Source organism: Mixophyes fleayi, chromosome 1 (assembly GCF_038048845.1).
Source record: "Mixophyes fleayi isolate aMixFle1 chromosome 1, aMixFle1.hap1, whole genome shotgun sequence".
NCBI lineage: Eukaryota > Metazoa > Chordata > Amphibia > Anura > Limnodynastidae > Mixophyes > Mixophyes fleayi.
In genome coordinates, this window is record NC_134402.1 from 157,773,174 (window position 1) to 157,796,607 (window position 23,434).

Below are 23,434 nucleotides of genomic sequence, written 5' to 3' on the forward strand. Positions count from 1 at the left end.
GCCCAAAATATCTATTGGTGGCCCTGGTCTTAACTGTGGGAATTATATGCATTGGGTGGGGTTTTCTTGTATTGTATGTAATGATAAGTGCCAGAATGTAATTTCTTCATCACATCTGCCATTAAAATAAAAAAACAGATGATTTGACTTAACATATTATACTTTTGTTTTTGTCATAAGTATAAAAAAGACACAGACAAATAAATCCACATGTAAAATGAAAACACCATCTGGTAGCATTCTTCAGATTTGCTTTACTTAAACTTTTATTGACTGCCTTCACATTCAGAAAAACAAATGTAAAAGGATGAATCTAATGAACTCTTTCTTGGAGCTCATTACCAGCCAACTCCACATAAATTTGAGTGAAACAAAAAACACCAGGGATATTCATGGAAAAATGTACATTTGGCTGACAGAAATATTTGGAGCCAGAGGTGTTTTGTGTTCCCCTTGCAAAATGTTCTGATTTCCCTGTACTGTCAGAATACAGTATTTCATAATGTTATGGTTTGATAACTTAACACTTTCTCTATGTTGTGCTTTGTAAAGGTTATACCTCAGGAGAATGACACCAAGTCCAGCTTAACTTATAAATACATTATTCATGAAGACTCTTTGCCTTCGATAAACAATAACAATGTGCTGCAAGAAGAACTGGATACTTATGAGTGGGCCTTAAAAAGTTGGTCTCAGTGCTCCAAGCCCTGTGGTGGAGGTAAGCATTTTATTAAAGACTTAATTTATATGACACCACAAGATGACATAATATTTATAAATATGAAAATGCATAAAAATATTTTATTTTGGGGGGAGTCTGCTCTCATATGGTGCAATACATCCAATTTTCTCAATGCCATTATACACCATGTTGTTGGCCTCATATAAACTTTCACCATTTGTATACTGTGTGTGTGTATACAGGAAGGGTACCTAGAGTGTCAGGGGGAGCGTATGACCATGTAGCCTTCCCTGCACATGACACTGCAATGATCAGGATGGGAGGACTAATTATGCTACAGGGGTATTTACCATAGAATAAATCCCCTCACCCAAGACAGCCTTGGTACCACTTCACCCACCACTGAGTTCAGGTACAAAGGTGGGCCAGAGAACTGGCAAAATCAATTGCAGTCCTCAAATGTGAGTCTACATGTTCTGGGACGATAGGTGACAATGTAATACCTTCTACTTCCAAGGGACTTAGTCAATAGATACCCTTCCTCAGGGAACGGTGTCTTTAAGAGCCCCTGATGACTTGGCAGCATCACAGGAACCACCCTGGATGTAGAACCATGAATGGTCTGTTCAGGGTTTTGTTAGGGTGTTGTCTTGCCTAGAGAGATTGCTGGAGACCTCATCATCCAGTAGACGCCAGGGTCATTTTCAGGTCCAGGGATTGGTGGACTCTGATTCTGACCTTTCTATTCAGGAGGGAGAGATGCAGGACACGTCAGATAATGAGGATCTGACATCCTGGGAGGATGATTCCTCCAACAGACAGTGGGTGGAAGACCTCATTTTAGCGGTTTGCCAGACCTTAAATATTGTAGAGGTGGAACCAGTGGTTCAGGAGGTGTCCCTCTACAAAGGGAAGAAGAAACAGCTGGTTTATTTTACTTCATCTCCATATTTAGCCGGAATTTGACCGGACGCTCGTCTAAAACCTGATAGCAGATATCAAATACCTAGAAGGGTTTGCTTCTCATACCTGTTTGAGCACACAGAGGTTGCATCATGGGAGACACAGCGCCTGTTGCTCATCTGGAAATATCTACTACCATTCCTCTCCATAGTGCTGTTATTTTAAAGGACAGCACAAACAGGAAATGTGAAGGAATTTTAAAATCCATTTATCTTGCTTCAGGAGCTTTGTTCGGACCCACAGCAGCAGCTGCATGGAAGATTAAGGTGGTTGATAAATGCATTTGTTCCCTAGATGATTGCATGCAGTCTGGAATGTCCATATCTGAATTGTCCACACTTGCTGAACTTAATAATGAAGCTTCAGTGTATTTGAGTAATGCAGTTCTTGACGTTGGTCAGGGTCTATCCAGAACCTCATCTTTGGCAATAGCAGGCAGACACACTCTATGACTCAGGTCCTCAGAAACGCATGCTGAATCTAAGATGGCTTTAGAGGCTCTACACTATGACGGATTAGTCCTCTTTGGTCCGCAGTTGGAGAAAATTATTTTGCAAGTAACTGGAGGAAAAAGCCAGTTTCTTCCTGTTGCTACCCCTAAATCGAGAAACTGCAGATTTTGGTCCATTCAATTTACCGTAAAATTTGCGGGGGGCATCATTTACCCCTCAGAGACCAGTTTAGAGGGGCTAGCAGGCTTAGACAGGAAAGCGATAAACTGCATGACTTTTCCCTTCCCCCAGCCGGAAATGCGATGGTGGGGGCTCGACTTTTGCTCTTTCGGGACCAGTGAATTAGTTTGTCATCAGACGCCTGGGTAAAGGGCATGGTGAACAAAGGTTACATCCTGGACCACTTAGGAGCACCTCCACAGTGTTTTCTTTCCACTTCCCTTCCTCAAGTCAAAGCCAATAGAGTGGCTCTTCAGGGAGTCATTCAGTCCCTGTTGTCCTCAGGAGTGATTGTCCCTGTCCCTAAAGAGCGAAGAGGCTTGGGCTATTATTCAGACCTCTTTCGGGTATGGAAACCGGATCAGTTTTTCCATCCCAACCTAAATCTAAAATCCCTCAACTGTCTCCTGCAACTTTGCAGTTTCAGGATGGAGTCAGTTCACTCACTGATAAATTCCATTAAGCACAAATAATTTCTGGCATCCTTGGACATATGCATAACCTTCAAATAGCAATATCGAAGGGTCATCACAGCCTTCTTAGGTTTGCAGTAGGACTGAATCATTTTCAGTTCAAAACTCTCCCTTTTGGTCTTTTCCACAGCACCAACGGTGTTCATAAAAAATGATAGCAGTCATGGCTGCACTCTTACTTCACAAGGGGGTCAAGGTGATTCCGTTCATCGACAATCTGATAAAAGCGAGTTCTGCTTCTCTTCTTCTATCTCATCTGTGACTAACAGCAGAAACTCTGATGGATTATAATCTTCAAGAAATCCAGCCTAGTCCCAACTCAGAACATGCTGTTCTTGGGTCTTAAGGGATGTATTCAATGCCCTGGTTCAGGTGCAGAGTTCCCTGCGGAACAAGCAAATTTGAGTACAGTCAGACAACGCCACAGCAGTAGCATACATCAATCACTTGGGAGGGGCCAGAAGTTCCCTGGCCATGAAAGAGGTGGCCAAGATAATTTGTTGGGCAGAACATCAAGTTCAGGCCATCTCAGCAGTATTTATACCTGGAGTCGACAATTCAGAGGCCGATTACTTGAGTCGCCATACCATTCATCCTGGGGAATGGTCCCATCGTTCAGAGGTATTCTCCCAGATCACGGACTGGTGGGGAATGCCGAAGGTCGACATGATGGCCTCTTGGTTGAACCACGAGGTAAACTGCTATTGTACCAGGACTCAGGACCCTCAAGCATGCATGGTAGATGCCATGATGGTTCCTTGGAATTACCTGCTGGTATATATATCACTATGTTGGCATGGGTTCTAAACAAGCTAAAGCAGTAAGGAGTTTTGATGGCACAGGATTGGCCACGCAGATCCTGGTACGCAGCTCTGCAAAGCATGGCAGTGGGACCACCCTGGAGACTTCCTTGCAGACCAGAACTTCTGAGCCAAGGTACATTATTCCATCCGGACTTAACGATTGGCTATGACCGTCTGGCGGCTGAGGCCCTGATCCCACGCGGGAAAGATTACTCTGACAGGGTCATTCAAACAATGATCACGGCCAGGAGACTGGCGACTTTTAGAAATTATCACCAGATTGGAAAGCCTACATAGGCTGGTGTGAGGGACAGGGAATTCTCACCTTCTCATTTAGGTTGGCGAGGTTCTTTTCCTTCCTACAGTCTGGCCGGGACAAATGGTTGAATTTGGCCTCGCTAAAGGTTTAGGTCTCAGCCTTGTTTATTTTCTTCCAGAGATGTTAAACCACCTTTTGTTCCTCCAGTAGAGTCGTAGGACTTGAATTTGGTTCTAAAGACATAACAGAAGTCGCTGTTTGAGCCGTTACAATCAGTCTCTTTGAAGTTCCTGACTTGGAACGTTGGGTTTCAGAGTTGGCAGCTCTGTCTTACAGATCACCCTTCCTCGTTTTCCACGAGGACAAGACTGTTTTGCGCATCACCGCTTCCTTCCAGTCTAAGGTTGTGTCTAGGTTCCACATCAACCAGGATATTATCATTCCTGTGTTGACTCAGGACTCGAAGCCTGTTACTTCAGAATCTTTGCTTCTCCTGGATGTGGTCAGGGCTTTAAAGAATATATGTGGATTGCACAGCACCTGTGCGCAAGACTGACAGTCTTCTGGTGCTATACGAGGCTCACAAGCCATGAATGTCCCCATGGTTAGCAGTGTCCCCCAAATGGCTGTGCAAGAGAAAAGAGGATTTTTTTACTTACTGTAAAATCCATTTCTCTAAACCCATTTGGGGAACACTGCCCTCTAACCCCTTGTTCTGACAGTTTTGGTTGTCTGTTCTGTTGAATGTGACTTTAATCATCTCCATTAGACTTTGTAAATATACTGACGTGTCTCCATCTACGGGGCATAGAGGGGAGGGAGCAGGCCAGACAAGTTTGTTAGTTTTAGGTGCCTTACTCCTGCACAGTGTCCGCTATGCCCCATGGTTAGCAGTGTCCCCTAAATGGGTTTAGAGAAATGGATTTTACGGTAAGTAAATAAATCCTCTTATCAGCCATTTTAATATATAGATATACTATCTTTGTTATTGCCATTAAATTCAGAGAAATTGAAATTTGGATTCAGTTGGACAAATTCTATAAATTTGCTAAAAGTTCTTTGCCGAATCCCTAATCAAATCTTAGATCAGTGTATCTCTAGTCAATATAGATACATTACAGTTAATGCTATTTAATATTAAATCTAACTGGAATATATTGAACATAGATACAGAAACGTAAAACTTGCACTCATCAAATTATTGTGTTCTTATTTTCTATTCCTTCAAGGTTTTCAGTACACAAAATATGGTTGTCGTAGAAAAAGTGATAGCAAAATGGTTCACCGCAGCTTCTGTGAAACCAACAAGAAGCCTAAGCCTATCCGCCGAATGTGCAATCTACAGGAGTGTACACAGCCAGTGTGAGTGTTGATTCCATTCACTGTTGAATATGTCTTTCATAAGCCCTGAATACATTTTCTAAAGTGTAATGTTGTGACAATGTACACAAAGTCATGTCAGTAAACAGCAGATATAAACCAAAGTAGAAATATAGGAATATATTTATAATATAATTTGCTATAAAAGTGTTATAGCCATTCTTTAATTTGTGCATATAACCTGCTATCTCTCAGTATTAATGGGAGCTGCTCTATTTTATACTTGTTTAAGTAACAAAAAACTGTCATTTACAGTTTGTGACAAAATATTTATGAAAATAATGCTTGCTGTATAACTTTTGTATAAATCGTCAGCAAAAAGAGATGTACAAACCTATGTTGTTTTCAAAGTTAACAATTTCCCAGAATATTGCCACTATGTGTGTTTGTGTGTGTATATATATATATATACACAGTATATGACAGAAGCAGTAACATTCATTAGCATATTTAGTGCCATTCTCAATTTTCTCCAGTACCTTCTGACAAACATGTATGGGTGGAACACATGTTGGGATTGGGGATTTTTATGATCACCTTGCTACTATGGATAGGTAGCATTTATGTTCTTCCTGGCAGAACAATATTTTTGCCTTTGTACGTTTTTTTCTTCATGTATATATTATTATCATATGTTTTTGCAATTTGTCTGTCATATGTTTAAAGTATTTATTATTTATCTTATTCTTATATATGTTTTTTTTTATGTGAATAGTATTGTACTTTGCAAACATGATTTATGAACTGTATGGGTGTAGGTATTTTTTGTAATACTAATTTTGCACTAGTAGCTTTACAATAGGTTTATTGACGATTAGGATTTTGATACTTTTTGTTATTAATGTATTTGTATTGTACTATGTGGAGTTGCTTTACTACATGTCACTGCCCTGATATTGCTTTTTGTATGTATATTACATGTTCAATGTAAACTGAAGTGTTTTTTGAATATTAGTTAGTACATCTGTATGTTTAGTAGGAACTTGTATACACTAGCCATTTCTACATTTATACTGGTACATTTGTACAGATTGTATGTCTTTCCTTATATGTTTGCAATAATGCTTTTAATTGTGATCTTTAGCTGGATAGCAGATGACTGGGAACACTGCACAAAAAGCTGCGGTAGTTCTGGATATCAGATTCGGATCGTACGCTGCATTCAGCCCCTCCATGATGGTACAAATCGGTCAGTCCACAGCAAGTATTGTAATGGAGAGCGACCTGAGAGCAGAAGATCATGCAATAGAACTCCCTGTCCAGCCAACTGGAAGACAGGAGCCTGGTCTGAGGTCAGTGTGAATAATAGTAAAAATATATTTGTGATATTGTTAATAAACTGCTGCATAACAATAACAGCACCATAGTTGGTTTGAGAGAGCTAAAAATAAAGAACAGTCATTTCCTTTTTGGCATCTATGGAGGGAATTCTCCCGAATGCTACCTGGGTCATGACCTGCTACTTAAAATGTATGGAAACTATAAACTATACACATTTAACTGTAAACTAATTTACTAAAAAAAAAGTTTGTTTTTACCCGAACTCTAATATAAGGCAGCATAACACCAAGCTTTAAGGATGAGTTTAAGGCTAGAACTTTTGGAACTCATTAGGTGTCTTTCAAAGAAGCAGCCAGTTTTCACTGCAACGCCTATGATTATTAGCAGATATCACAAAAATCTGGCCTGTTACCAACTGTTGAAGCCTGAAGTTATGCAGGCATGCAAGCTGATTGAATCTAAAGCACAGCCAAGATTTCAAGTCAAAATAGCCATTTTTCAATTTCAACAACTACTTTTTGATTTATCAATTCTGAAAATGCTCCTGCTTTGAAGAATGCATTTTAATTGCTTAAATGCCTAACATACAATACATTGTACAGCAGATGTAGGCAATGTGTTTCTCTTATCCTTTTTTAAACAAAAAGAAGTCTCATGTTTTTCCTGCAAGTGGTCATTGACTGACAAAGTATCCTAGCAATTGTCAATAAATAACTAATAAGCCACAGGCTGCTTGTTACTATTTATAATGAAGACATAACATTCCGTAGTGAACACTACTCTCTGGGGTCTATGCATCAAGTTAATTTTCCACTTAAAAGATGCGGAATCAGCTGTTTCCGCATCTTTTAAGTTTGTTTACTATGCATTACATGCCTAATGCAGGAGATTTTACGGAAATCTCCTCCGTTTAGGCTAACACAGTGCAGCATCGCAGTCCCCATAGATTACTATGGGGACTGCAATGTTCAGCAATGCATCAAGCTTTAACAAGCTTTGCATTGCGCAGACAGGTAAGGCCATCTCAGGATGTCATTTCAAATGGGATTCTGCAGAAGCCTCTTTGGCTTTGCAGAATCCGATGGTGTGTTAGTTGCGCACAGCACTTCCTCCTATTACCGGCAGCGCTAAGCTGCTGGTAAATAGGAAAAAGTGTTCGCATCAGATTGGTCACTTCGCCAGGCATAGTGCATCTTAGCGGTGCATAAATATGCATCACTGCGATGTGCAGTAATGCAAATTTAGCAGCATTGCATCTTTTGATGCATAGACCCCTGTGTGATAAAAGTGGTCAGTTTTGCTGGTGTTGCATGATATATTTATTCAGTATGCAATACTATAGGTCAGGGTATCCCAAACCCAGTCCTCAGGGCTCCCCAACAGTGCAGGTTTTCCATATCTCCTTGTTGGAGCACAGGTGTATTCATTACTGACTGACACATTGTAACAGATCCACAGGTGATCCAGAAAACCTGCACTGTTGGGGAGCCCTGAGGACTGGGTTTGGGAAACCCTGCTATAGGATATATATTGTATCCAGCAACCAGTGTGTCTCTTGGATAAAAGTGAAATTTATGGAAACTATTAAAATAATTGTATCATTTTCAAAAAAGCATTGCCCAAGCGATTGTATTGTGTTTCTAACGCACAGAGTGATTTATTTTAGCAGATGTAAATAGTTTAACAGTTCAATACATTATTATATTAAGATACAGTACAGTACAGCCAATACCAAAAGATAAATACATACCGCTGCGCTAACCACGGGCACCAGTGAACAGTAATTCACCCTTGAATACTGTGATCAGAGTAGACTGAGACTAGTGGGGGTGCAGCTATGATTATATATACAGTCAGTGTTACAGAGTGAACAATAGAGATGACGTGGCTTGCTTCTATAGGTCCAGACATCAGATGGGTCCAGGGTAAACAGGTCATAGGCTGGTTCAATCTAAGGAATCCAAAGGTGGGAGTTGTCTCTCCAGGGGATGTGCTCCAGTTACAATTAGTCCATTAGCATTTCATAGCCAGCATCATACAAATGTTTATTCCCTAACATCAATAACTAGAGTATGCAATATGCGATCTCTTCGGCGATGGAACCGGACAGCTGCTGATGAATAGGGGTTTAATAGCATACTAGACATGACACCTTTCCTATAACCTGAACCTTAAATATCACTGAAGTGTACATATAATCATATTGTATAAACTAATAATAAACCAAATACTATCTGCTCATAAATTACAGTGTAACGGAACCAATATGAATATGAATTATATAAATAACTAAATGTTGTAATGCGAGTGTGTACGTGCGTATTTTACCGTGCGATCGCACCACACGCCGTGTTACGTGGCATACGGATCGCAATCGCACGGCAAACAATATTAACCAATATACTTTCGTTCATCCAATTATACGACTTCGACAGTTCCACCCTTTGATAGTATACTAAACTATCACCTTAAAGATGTTATATGCAGGATCTCAGTACCACATTTCATTGCTCTGTAATGTAAGTCCCCCTTGGTGTATGACCACGCTGTCTGTAGATCTAAACAAGTTATCATAATAGAGAGTCTTAATCCTCAAAACAATTTCTTTCTTTTACTATAGACCGTATACTTCTGGAGCTTGGAGATAACCTTTTGTATGCCCTTCAAGGGTGCAATAAAACACGTAATACATTATTTGGAAAGGTACAGAGTACAATCGAACATGTATCAGTTATACAGAATACTCTACTATAGTTCTTCAAATTTAACAGGTTCATCTGTCCAACACATGTCTTTAAGCTCAGAATACATTTAAACCCTTCATGTTCATCAATAGCATCATCCTATGTCTATCAATAAATGCCATTTACAATTTCCTTCAGCTTGCGTTAATATACACTTCCGATAATGTCATCAGTTATTTTCATCAACACTTGTGGGCGGGCTATTGTCTGTTCATTCTTCCCAGTCTCCCAATACTCAGGTTTAATATTTGGAGACTCCAGACTAAGGGACCTAGGTGTTGTACTTTTCCCCTAGTGACCTCCCACCCATAATTCGGGTACCTCAAGAATATTTAGTGGAAAGAGAACTAGTCCTACTTCATATAATCACTGAGGCACGTGAGAGCACGCCCAGCACTATGTTTGGTCTAAAACCTTCAATGCTGGGTGTACCTCTTTTTAACTATGGGGTCACCGTACTTACGGACGTAATGCTACTCAGACAATAGCCCCTCGCACTTTCTCCAAGCTCCCAGGTTTCCAAATTTTCCTTTACCTCTGAATTGAATAGAGTAATTGGCTGGACCGATTATGCTACTAACTTCTCCTTCATCCCCAATACCTCATTATCATTACCTGATCCAGTCTCTGTCACCTGCCAATAATTAAAAGAATTGACCGTCCTGAGAAGAGAATGAAATGAGAGAAACACAAAAACAGGAAAAACTACAACTTCATGCTGGACAACTGTCTTAGCCTTTGGCTCAGGTGCTATTAACTGCATTTGAGGCCTTCCAAAACAGATACATGAGTGCCCTTGGACCCTTCTCTGAGTGTTGGCTCCCTGGAATGGGTACCAGTGCGTCTGCTACTTTTGGTGCTGGAAGCTTACACTTGGTACCTGTCTGTAAAATAACCTGAGCCTAAGAACTTACTGTTCCACAACTTACTCTCCCGGTCCAACATACTGACAGTTCGTGTAATTGTTTAGTGTAATTGTCTAGTGGATTTGTTTTATCTGGAGAAATTCTTCAGGTAACCCAAATCATATATTAACCAATATGTGTATGCGTGCATGTGTGTGTGTTCATATTTTGAAACTTAAACAATACAACGAAAGACAAAACAAAACACAGATTTGTTAGCTGTCACATAAAACCCTGCTGTCTATTTGACAGCTATGTTCGCCCTGGTGTGACAGACATGTATGGTCCTGTGTGTAAGTGTGGACTTTACTAGCTGCTACTTCAGTTGGTAACTGTGTTACTGTATAAAGTCCTCTATGTAGTGTCCTACTCATGTGCTGGTATTACTATAAAAATATTTTTTCAGTCAACTGAACATCGCCCCCTAGACTAGAAAAATGCTGAAGGCCAATGTATATCAATCGATTTTCCCTTTGCCAACTCACATGCCCTTCTCAGTACCTCACATTCAGCTACTTGACTAAGTGAGAAAGACAAAGGGGTCTATTTCTATAACACTTTCTTCAAATATAACAGTACCCAGTACATGTCTGTCTAGCAGTGAAAAATATGAAACACGAAAATTCTACATTTTCTGGGGTTTCATATTATGTCGTATCTTGTGGTAAAAATCCTACTCCAATGTTCTACACAGAGATGCATATCTGTATGCCTATCCTCTAGCAATCTCCTGTCTCCACCCTTTGTGCATCCATATAAAGGCACATTTTTGTACAGGAGGCACGAACCACAAAAACAAAACAAAAAAATAAATAAATAAAACAGATATGCAATCTATAAAACATGAATCATATTTCCACAACAGAACCTTTCTGCTTAAAATCAGCAGTTTCTATACACATGAAAACAAAACCCCTGACTGTTTCTGTAACTCATATCAATCTAGTGTGTGTATCCCTGAATTTGTCTTATGTAAAAAAAAAAAAAATATGTCTTAGCCCCATTGATGAGACTGTGAGAGAGAGACTAGCATAGATGTAAAAAAATGAGAAATAAGAAAGCAATGAATAGTAGGAATACAAAGATTTGAATACAAGGGTTTGAAAACAAACATACATGCAGAAAGGGAGATTTTTACAGCAAAAATGACAGCTGGATTGGACTCTATGGGAAAATGGCTGTATTCATTTCACTAATCCCCTTAGCTATTCACCAAACTATGATCCCTCCCCATACTTGACTAGGGGGTCTTACGTCACCCGTGCAATCCAGTGTCATCCGTCATTTGTTCACTAAGAACTCGGTATCACCATAACTACATACCTTTGCAACGGACTTTCCTAACTTATGATAGAGAAATGAAAAATTTACTCTTAGCGACTCATATTTTCTCTGAAATACATAAAACGTAATTTTGGAGCAAAGTATGTACATACTTCATTTTTGGATAATGCTTCTCAGCCAAACAAATTATCATGAGTCACTGCAGCCTGAAACAAAGAGTGTTCCAATGAGCCATTGTTAATTAGTATTTTAAGAGTGATTTTTCTATTTCTCTATCCCATCCCTGTAAACACTAAGTCTAAATTTCTTTTGTGTACCCTTTATCTGTGAAAAGAAAAACAAGATAGTTATCTTAAAACAGCAAACGAAACAAACATTTCCGTTCTTTACAATCGACCAGCGATTAGGAAAGCAAGCATGTGACAACATTAAAACAAACGAGCAGAATCAACAAAGATTACTTTTTAAATCAGTAACCTGCACACTAATACTTACTACAGTTTTAACCTTTACCTTGCCTGGTTGTAGGATTATAGGTGTGACCTGACTCCTAGCGCTGACTATCACTTTCCCACTCAGCATTTGCTGCTATAACATGTGCGGGCAGGTGTGAGTCTTCTAGTCTATGTGAATTCCTCCTTGGAGGATATCTACGTGACCCACCCCTATGTGTATTGTGCCTTTCCTTTTTACAATCTCTCATGAAATGTCCTTCTTCGTTGAAGTTGAAACACCTGATTATTTTATGTTTCTTGTTATGTGGGTTGTATGCTGGTGGTCGTGTGTGCAGTCTCTCTAGTGCTGGGATACTTACCATCATTACCCTATCACTTAGTGTCTCTTTCTGTTTATTTATACTTTTATCATGTCCTATAACTGACTCCCTGAGAGCACTTACAGTGATTCCTTTCCAGTTTGGTAATGAAGTTTGCACCCTTCTTTTTAAGTTTTCCCTGAGGCCATCCATTAGAACTGAAACAGCAGCCTCCCTGTAGTGTACATTATCCTTTATGTCTGAAACCCCAGTATATTTGGCCATCGCTATTAGAGCCCTGCAAAAATATTCTGTTGCTTTTTCACTATCCTTTTGTTTGATAGTAAAAATTTTACTCCAGTCCACTATCGTAGGAAAGTATATGGCCAACTGAGAAATTATGTGGTTAATATTCTCATGGTTATCGCCCTCTGTTGAGGATATATCCTCCTCCAACATACAATCCTTAATAAACTTTTGTATATCTGTATTGAGAGGAAGACAGGTCTTCAATAATACTCGCCAATCGTTATTAGTTGGCTCGTACACATTACCATAATATCTAATAAACTTCTGACATTTGGTCAAATCTTTCCTAGGATCAGGGAAATCAGACAAAATTGAAAATATTTCAGACCTAGTCCATGGATCATGCTTTGCTACATGTTTTAAAGGAACGTCACAATCTCTGTCCGCTTTCCCATTGGGAACTGCTGTTGTGCAGACAGGATGTAAGTCTACCAAATCACTATGTTCTGAACTAGTTGCTGAAATTGCTGCTACAGTACAATGGATGTCTCCCCCTGTGTTAACCTTTACATTATTCTCACCACTTTCAGCCGCTACCCCTGCTGGTGGGATCGTTCCTTTTCTTTGTCCTGAAACATTACTTTTAACATTACTTAAAACAACATACAAGTTACTAGTTACAGTTTTTACATTTTTGGTATTGGCTGTACTTTCCGCCCCGACCGAATTTGTCAGGGGCGTGCTTGCGCTCAGTTCTCCACGCTTTGCAACGCACACTTCCGGAACGCTCATTTCCGGTACACTCATTTCCGCTGTGCGCGCACTGTTCGCCACACTTACTTCCGCTGTGCATTCGCTGCTCTGCCACGCGTTACCTTCCATTTGCCGCAATTTTAAACAATCATCATGTTTAATTCTCGTTTTTGTTGATGTAATCAACCGCACTTTATTTCTAACATTACTTAACACCTTTGATTCAAAACTACCTAGGTCTCTCACAATCCTTGGTCATCTTGACCCACTTGTCGCAATATGCCGTTGCGTACGCACCATATTTATTATGCATAACATACCTTGCCGAACTAACCGGCCATTCATTAGGCAGCACAACACAAACTATCTCTAGCGTTTGCTTCGCATCCATTGTGAAAACAACCTATTTCTCAACGCTATGCAAAAAGACTTTTTACCTGTTCTCCTTTCAAACAGAACCTACTAGAGATTTTTATCCGTGGATGGTTTCACAGGCTACGCCCACACACCTCCTAACACAGAAATATCACTGTGGACTAAAGGACTATCAGCTCCTCGATACCCCTGACTCTACCACAAAATCTGTTTTCACCGTATACCCTGTATACTACTTATTCAAATCACGTACTTCTTCAATACACCGTATGCTACATAAAAATACACATACTACTTAGAATAGTGTTCTTATTTCAAACACAACCTTGCCCATCCAGTCCCCCTGGTCAGGCAGCAAACGATATCCCTGTCTTTTCAATAGTAAATCACCTCTTTGTCTGTCTTCAACAGTATGCAAATTCTTCCCTTATCTATCTCTTTTCAACAGTATGCAAACTCTTCTCTTATCTTTATGCATACCATTCACTCACATACAACCTTTTGTTTTCTGCACAGAAAATAGATTTCCCAATCAATTGTAGTTTTACAGAGGTTTTAACAAATGCTTATATAACAGACTATGAACATATTAACACATATGTAGACTATGTTACATATATAACAGACTATGAACATGATTGTTTAAACACGTGGTAACAATACCGGAAGTTCATACACGCTAAACAGGAAGTACACATACACTAGGCAATGCAATACCTTTGAAAACGCAAAACGACAATAAAAAGAAACATTTTTCTTTCTTGTCCCTAGATTCTAGTTAGCCTTCCTTCAGATTATGCAACAATGGACATTCGGCTTCTCAACACAAAATGGACAACAGGTTTTGAACACATTGCGTTCTTTCCCGTATGACACGCGTCCGTCAATATCCACCCTTTGTTGAGGAACCGAATTCCGTCAGCGTTGCATACCATCCGGCAACGTAACCTCCAACTCAGAGCCTCCAAATTATTAAAGTAATTATATCGTTTTCAAAAAGGCATTGCCCAAGCAATTGTATTGTGTTTCTAACACACAAAGTGATTTATTTTAGCAGATGTAAATAGTTTAACAGTTCAATACATTATTATATTAAGATACAGTGCAGTACAGCCAATACCAAAAGATAAATACATACCGCTGCGCTAACAACGGGCACCAGTGAACAATAATTCACCCTTGAATACTGTGATCAGAGTAGACTGAGACTAGTGGGGGTGCAGCTATGATTATATATACAGTCAGTGTTACAGAGTGAACAATAGAGATGACGTGGCTTGCTTCTATAGGTCCAGACATCAGATGGGTCCAGGGTAAACAGGTCATAAGCTGGTTCAATCTAAGGAATCCAAAGGTGGGAGTTGTCTCTCCAGGGGATGTGCTCCAGTTACAATTAGTCCATTAGCATTTCATAGCCAGCATCATACAAATGTTTATTCCCTAACATCAATAACTAGAGTATGCAATATGCGATCTCTTCGGCGATGGAACCGGACAGCTGCTGATGAATAGGGGTTTAATAGGTTTAATAGGATACTAGACATGACACCTTTCCTATAACCTGAACCTTAAATATCACTGAAGTGTACATATAATCATATTGTATAAACTAATAATAAACCAAATACTATCTGCTCATAAATTACAGTGTAACGGAACCAATATGAATATGAATTATATAAATAACTAAATGTTGTAATGCGAGTGTGTACGTGCGCATTTTACCGTGCGATCGCACCACGCTGCTGTGTTACGTGGCGTATGGATCACAATCGCACGGCAAACAATATTAACCAATATACTTTCGTTCATCCAATTATACGACTTTGACAGAACAATAGAAACAATGGAAAATGTATAATGGCGTAAGTAATACAGAATCTGTACAAGCCACAAATACATCAATAATGTAAAATACTATACATATAGGATATATTTTTGTCATAAGGAAAATCATTTCCTTTCATGTTAAGTAATTATACTATAACAAAAATAACATAGCATGAGAAGTCATTTTAAGTAAAAATAAAAAAAAATAAGTGTAGGACAAGGGCCTAACATGACAGTAGGCAGTACTGTATGTGTGATAATGGTTTCTGGGATATGTGCATAGAAATGTGTACACCCTATTTCAAAAGTTCTTATACTATTTTATGAAATACCTGAGTGTTTAATAGGAATGATGATTGTCTTCCAATAAAACTTTATTATTTAATTTCTGACTGGTGACCCTCTCCCGAGAGAGAGGATCACTTTTCAATCTGGTGGTCATCAGGCTGATGCCAAAGCCATATCAGTTGCTTTGGCTTTGGTTTTCAGATGATTGCTCACGGGCATACAGCCGTCTTCTACAGAGAAGCGCGCTGTCACTGGGGAAAGGAAATGTAGGACAAGTCAGTAAGTTTCTCCTCCTGTCGGCTCAATTTAACTGAGGACCTTTATTTTAACATCTGATGAGCTCATAGTGTAGCTGTATTAAAAATGACAGTGTATGGGTCTGAAGATTTCAGACACCTAGCACACATTGAAAACAGGACAGAGTCTCAAAATCTGGGCTGTATGGGTCAAAACAGATATGCATGATCTGCTATTAGGCTAATTTCCTAATGTCACTACCTCTAGCAGAGTGTGTGTTGCCAGCTTTAAAGGACCACACAAATTACAATACACCTTCCCATATTAAAAGAGCTACTGATAAGAATAACAAAACAACATGTGTGTATATATATATATATATATATATATATATAGAGAAAGAGAGAGAGAGAGAGAGAGAGAGAGAGAGAGAGAGATACCCAGTGTTTATGTAAAGATCATCATAATGTGGCTTACCAGATGTATTTACATTTGCTGTGTAGCTAATTGCAAATTGTTATCACTCATTTGAATTTGAGAAAAGCTAACTCTATCAGTGCGTATACACAAGGGCCTTGAAAAACAATGTTAGTAAGGCATGGACAAATCTAAGTACTTACTTTGAACAGAGCATTGAAAAGCACTTTTATTAAAGAGTCACAAAGCTTTTATTAAGTAGTGTGCTAATTACTCAACAAAAGTAGCATTACCAATATTAAGTAGTTTATTAACTACTTAATGGGCGTTGCTTTAGGACTCCATTGATTATTATCGAGTGGTAACGTTGCAATTGACACAAAACAGAGCGAAGCATACACTAGCTAGTAATTATGGGGCACATTTATCAATATTCACATAAAGTGAAAAGTAGTTTTCAATCCTTATCGCAATGATAAGGATTGAACTACTTCTCACATTTATGTACAGCCCTGCACAGAAACAGCAGTTCCGAAAAACTGCTGTTTTAGTGATAAAAAAAATCATACTTACCCCCCTCTTCGGAAGCGCTGTCTTCGGGTCTTCTCTTCACTCCAAGAACTGGACATGCGCACACAGATCCCCTCTCTGTCTCTGCAACGATAGTTGCAGAGAGAGTGCGCTGAGTGACAGGGAGGGATCATGTGATCCCTCCACACATGCGCTGTCCAGCTCTGCTCTCCGGAGCAGAGCTGACAGCATTAGATTTCCTCAATTCGGATGATGTACACCAGCTTCAGCTTAACATGACAATTTCCCGAAAAAAATGTTTTTTCGGGACTTGTTAGATTGCGGCCAGGAGCAGTCACCATTCTGTTGAATGGTGACTGCTCCCAAAAACGAAGAGGAATGCAAAGCAGCAGATATCCATGATATCTGCTGCGATGCCCCCTTAATAAATTTGCGGAGGACACTGTGGGACCTTAATGACCCGTTAAAAGCACTATCGTGCTTTATTAAATATGCCCCTGTGTATGTACAGATTCATTTGCTTGGTGAACCTGTATGTCCCATTAACTACTGCTCTGCATAGTTTTATTGAGTGGTGGTTTTAGGGGTGCTGTTGGCGATGACCCAGCAGGACGGAAATTCTGGAGGTCAGGATCACGCTGTGTGACTTGTGACCACATCCCTTCTAATGTATGCAGTTGTGTGCGCTCTGTTGCAATTCTCCAAGTTGAGAGGTATGCCATATGTAGTTTATGTTAATTGTGATAAAAAGTAGTCATTGGTGTTTCGTACTGGATTTATTAAATGACTTGCAGTTAGATAGAAGCAAAACACAAGTTAGTACACATGTAGAAAGAGATTTGATACATACTTTATACAGCAAGATAAAAAATAAATGTTTAGAATGCCTGATGAAGGAGGATCAGAGAAGCATTTTATGTCTACATGCACTGGCTGATTTCACCTCTGTGCTCTGTACTCTCATGCAGTGTTCCGTTACATGTGGCGAAGGTATTGAAGTGAGACAAGTCCTGTGTCGTGCGGGTGATCAGTGCGATGACGAGAAGCCTGAATCTGTAAGAGCATGTAGCCTATCACCCTGCAATGGTATGTATACCTTCTTCCAGCTCATTACTTTCCCTCACAAGAACACAATCAATAAAGCTAATAAGCAGAGAGACTGTTTTTCATTTTGAGAATGAAAGATTATTTTACTGTATTCAGTGTCAGAACATACAGTCTACATGTAATGGCAAATAGCAGACACATAATTACTAATTGATACAGATGGGGAAAATGATGCAGGTCTTTTTTGTTATATGGTATAAAGATTCCCCTTTGTTAAATGTGCCATAATGTGCCCCACAGTCTCACTAAAGGGAGTTTAGCAAGACAGGAGTTCTCATAATCAGCTCAGTGGGATGTGGATACTGTGCATTGCTTCTATTGACCATATCAAATCTGACTTTCTTCTGTACAAGGGTGATTGAGAAAACTTGCCTCTGAAAGAGAGAAAATATTTTAAATATTTTTTACCTTTTTATTTAACTTTAGTTTTGTACCTAAAATGACCACTAGATGGATGTGACGCTCCATTGTTGTTTAGCGCTGATTCATGAAGTTCTAGATAATTCATAGCACAATTCAAGAGCACATTGAGAAATTTAATTTCGGATAATACCCATACATCAATATCCTGCATTTATTTCATTGTTTGCAGCAAAAAAATGCTTTGCCATGCACAGGGTTTTGTTGTTGTAAAATGTGAATGGCATTAAAATAAACTTCAGGAATACTCTAAACAAATGCATTAGCCTTGGTAATTGAGGCCATTGTATTGTTATATACTTTTTATTTCCTTATGCAGAATAACCAAGACAGTTTTGTTTTCATTCGTATATCAGATAATAAGTCTCTGCAACACATTATTTCTTAATGTGAAGCATACATATGCACATACAGAATGCTGTGGACTAAGGTTTTTTTTTGTATAAGGTGTTATTCCATAGTATGGAGCACCACACCTTTAACCTGCTAAATTACATGATTACATGACCCCACTTTATTGAAACTGTAGGAGAAAATTCACAATAATCTATGTCTATGGCATTATTACACTAAAGTAGCAATACTTTGTTTTTTCCTTCTGGTTTTTGAAACTCTCTATATAAGAGTTTCCATTTCTGTATGTAGACATAAAGATGGAAAGACTGTTAACTGTCTCCATCTCTAAAAGTCCATTAAGAGATACCCCTGTGCTGGATGTTTATTAAGTACCATTTAATTTTAATAGCAGTAGGTATTGAGATGTGCTTCATGCTGGCAACTGTTATGTGAAAATGTAAAGGTGCAAATATTATTATGTTTCACTTACATAGGACCAGTATACTCTTTAGTGATAATAGTTTACATAATACAGTTCAATACAAAAGATAGAGAAGGCCCTGCCAGTGGCAGCTTACAATCTTGAAACTGTTAGAAGCAAGAGAATATATTCTTTCATGAATTGGAGATGTAAATATATAAATTAAAGGTTAGTTTAGATAGAGATGCAGGATTCAGTTTTGCAGTTTTCACTTTTAAAATCAAAAGGACATTGAAATACGTTGGCACTGAAGTGTCTTTTAACGTCCAGTTAGTCTCCTTGTAAATATTAAGGAATAATTAGTTTACAAATCAGTTATAAGTTAAGCTGGGTACACACTACAGAATTTTCCACCAACTTTTTATGCTGATCAATTTTACATGCGATCGATGTTCCGATCGCTCGGTCCATGGACTGCATACACACTAGCCTTGTTTAGGACGATAAAGGGAAGAGCGGACGTCCCTTTAGCGACTTTTTACAGCCATGTTGTTGTGAGTAATTTTGTACTCACTGTTGTGGATCGGTCGGAAGTTTATACACACTATACAATGGAAACGAGATTGGAACGAAAATATTAAATGGTACGACCAACCAAATGAGGCGACAATCGTCCATTTGGGCAGACTTTCGACCATCGTATCACTGCACACACTGACCCGACTTTTGAACGAGCAGTCGTATGTCGGCTGATTTAGCCGATTATTGGATGAAAACTGTGTAGTGTGTACCTAGCTTTACTTAGTAGGGCTATCAAGTGCTTTGTCATTAATATATTAAATATCCTTAAGCCTTCAGTGACCTGGCACAGGTGTCATGTTAAAGCGTGTCACATACGATTTGAGGCTGATAGTCCTAAAATAATGTATAAGTATGGACCTTTACACACACTTATTATCTGTTAAAGTGATCATAGGACAAAGGTTTTGTCTATGCTTCAAATAGTGCTTTTCGACACCCATGTATACACAATCTTACAGAGCTTATAGGGGAACTCATGATAGCTGTAATCTAAACACTTTCTCATACACATGAAAGATAAAAAGAGTGTCAGATGCATTTATTTTGTATTAAAGTGTACCCTATATGTAGGTTTGTATTGAGAAATAAAAATCTTTGGCAAAATGATATTACTGATATCAAATTTTAAGGCAGTATGCCCACTGTACAATTAATATTAATATTTGTATTATTATTTTTGTTTTATTTTGTTTTTTATTGTTCAGATGAACCATGCCTAGGAGACAAGTCTATATTCTGTCAAATGGAGGTACTTGCGCGGTACTGCTCAATACCTGGGTACAACAAACTTTGCTGCAAAACCTGTAGCAGACGCAGCACTCAGTCACCTCCATTCCTCATAGAGGCTGCTGAAACTGAAGATGAACTCACTTTCGAACCTAGTGGCTTGTCAAGGGGTGTAATAAAGCCCACATCTTTAGCACCTGTTGTGGAGGAAGCTGACTCTGAGACAAGAAATATATTGAGCATTCTTTCCTCCATTGAAAATAATGCAGATCTTGGCTTTGGGTCCCCACCAGAAAATAAACCAAAAGCATCAGATTCAACGTTAAGAAGATCTCAGCTAGCAGCAAATAAGACTTTTAAGCTTGTTGCTGCTCCACCTCCTCCGACGCATAGCAGCAACATCCATGTACGCAAATCTATTCCAGTAGCAGTCATGACGCCAATGGTAGCTTCAAACATCACCTCAACTGGTGCTCATTCTTCAGCCAGAAGCTCAAGGAAAATCGACAAGCCCTTTGACAGAAGACGTTCTTTGCATTCATCCTCAATAGAAAGATGAAGCTAAATATTCAAGGACTGAAACAAAAGGACACTTTGGTGCATTCTGCTTTCAAAAAAGTGCAAAGTGCTGGTTCACTTACTCGTTCGATTTTCCGACCATTCTTTACTTTATTGTTAACTTGAAGAAAAACACCAAAGAATTCCATCCAAGAAAAGATTTGCTGTTCTTGGTCATTGTGTATTTCATTCAGTGGCCCAAAACCAGTTTTGCACATTATTCAATTTTCCATAAAAACAAACAAACGGTGACCCTTCTTTTCACCTTCAGTGAACAATTCAGTTAAATACAAAAAAACACACAATTCTTGTTTAGATGTTCATATGGTGCAAAGACAGTATTATTTTTCATTGTTTTGTTCTGTCCACATGTTGTTTACTGGTTCTGTGTTTTGGGTGCTAATTGCCTTTCATTACAAACTGTCCTACTTACATTCCTTGAGATGAATCTCGATGCAGCAGTTTTAATAAAGAATCCTGCTCCAGTGGTTCTGTACGACTTGCTGATCTGACTGTGTAGCATTTGGCATAATTCCGAAGGTACTTATGAAGCAACCTTCAGAAAAGTCAGATACATTTGTAGCGCACAGCATGTCTATTAAAACCACTTTGCTTATTACACTACATTTTTTGTATCATTATCAGCATTAAGATATTGTTTATACCATACTAGAATGACAAAAGATGGAACAGAAAAAAAACATTCTCATTAGCAAAGAATAATTAGTAGCGACTACTTTCCTCGGTAGTAAATAAATGATCTTCCTATGACAATATATTTTATACCATTTGTTCGGTATATGTGAAGTAAGTCATAGTTCAATAGAAGTAACTCTCATGGACCACCTCTAATTAGAGGAAATTGTATTGTGTAGATTTGGAGTCAAGTAGCCACTACTAATAGAATGACAAGATTGAAATGAGACATGATTTTTTTCTCCTGAAAGATGTCTTCAGCTCTAAGCAGAACGAGAAAGGATTCATTAGTTATTGGAAGACATTACTTTAAATAGGATTTCATTACTCAGAATGGCGATCCAAGACTAGAGAGAGATATTTATTTTTACATAAGTCACCTCACTATTCACAACCACAATGCATCTGACTGCAATAATGTTTTTGCAATTGGTCTCCAGGATCATTTTTCACCAAGAAGCCAGTCTCACTCTCTCATGTAGCTGTAAAGTACTTGTATATAGAATATAAAAGTGAAGATATTTATTAAAAGGTGATTTTCTTGATAGAAATTATTTACTGAGTATTTACAATTATAGCAACCGCCATTTTTTCTTGCCTATATAAAATAGTTCATAGGTAAGCAGTTTGCACGTCAATCCTTTACCTTCATAGGTTATAAGCTAAAACAAAAACTACTGCATAAAATCTGAAACTCAAATCCAATCACTTGGCCATATTTGTTTGTCACTAATAAATTTGTGTTAGTTTGTAAAATTTTGACCAACAATTTTTTTTAAAAGAATTGTCCATGATAGCACCAAAGAACGTTACACACATGATGTGTATAATTAGGTTTAGAAATCTGATGTAAAAAAAATTGAAAATTAAGGAAAGAGAATTAACAAAAAATGTCAACATGAAATGTTAATGTAACTAGACCATAGAATAAATTGTTTTATGAAACGAGTGGGTTTTCCCATGTAATATTTTTTAGCCATTGTTCATAAGCTAACCCTCTGGAGTATTGACTTGATACCGCTAAAGACTTGTAGTGACTTCACTACAAAACTTTAGAAGGTCAAAACTAAAGTAGCTTTTTATTACAGAGTATTCAGACAACCCCCGAACCACAAGCAGATAATTGTTTGTATGATTCCCAATATTCAGATCCATTATCAAATTATTTTCTTTCTTCATATTATTTTCTGGATGTAGATATTCATTATGCTGTATGTCGCTTTTGTTCATCTTGTATTTCATACAGAGCTCTTTTCATGACCTTTTTAAGTGTACACTACTGATGCTGTTTGTTGTATTGGGGAGCACTTAGCAATAAAAAGCTTTTAACATACTGTATCGAGTGTGACTTCTTAGTGTGTGATTGTGTAATGACCCGCTTTGGGACAATTCAAAGGTAATTAATTGACATTAACTGTCACTCAAGTACACAGCACCTGCCACCTACAGTAGCAGATTTTTGGGGGGGGTAAACCAATTTTATTTAGAGTTCAACCTGCCAAATCAAATGAAACCAGTGCTACCACTGTCTTCTAGTGAATTGATAAGCTGCATTCTCATGTTGCTGCCTCCATTGTGTATAGGTGATAAATTCCTATTAATTGTTTCCATATTTATAGACCTTCAAGAGAATTCCGAAAGGCAATAGTTCCCCGGTGAGTTGGAGTAGTGAGATAAAGAGTCAAGAGTAAGGGTGTTGCTAAGAAATA

General features: G+C 38.5%; 1 protein-coding gene across 6 annotated transcripts in view; it reads left to right on the top strand.

Annotated features, from left to right (window-relative positions):
• The window catches only part of ADAMTS3 (ADAM metallopeptidase with thrombospondin type 1 motif 3), a 186,771-nt gene extending 163,713 nt beyond the window's left edge, over positions 1–23,058 (top strand). For all 6 annotated transcript variants that reach the window (XM_075202327.1, XM_075202344.1, XM_075202334.1 and 3 more), the window contains 5 exons: positions 553–718; positions 5,081–5,213; positions 6,316–6,523; positions 17,848–17,965; positions 20,450–23,058. In XM_075202327.1, the coding sequence (XP_075058428.1) occupies positions 553–718; positions 5,081–5,213; positions 6,316–6,523; positions 17,848–17,965; positions 20,450–21,030 (1,206 nt within the window). In that variant the 3' untranslated portion in view covers positions 21,031–23,058. The remainder of the gene's footprint in view (positions 1–552; positions 719–5,080; positions 5,214–6,315; positions 6,524–17,847; positions 17,966–20,449) is intronic.
• The last annotated feature ends 376 nt before the right edge of the window (positions 23,059–23,434 follow it).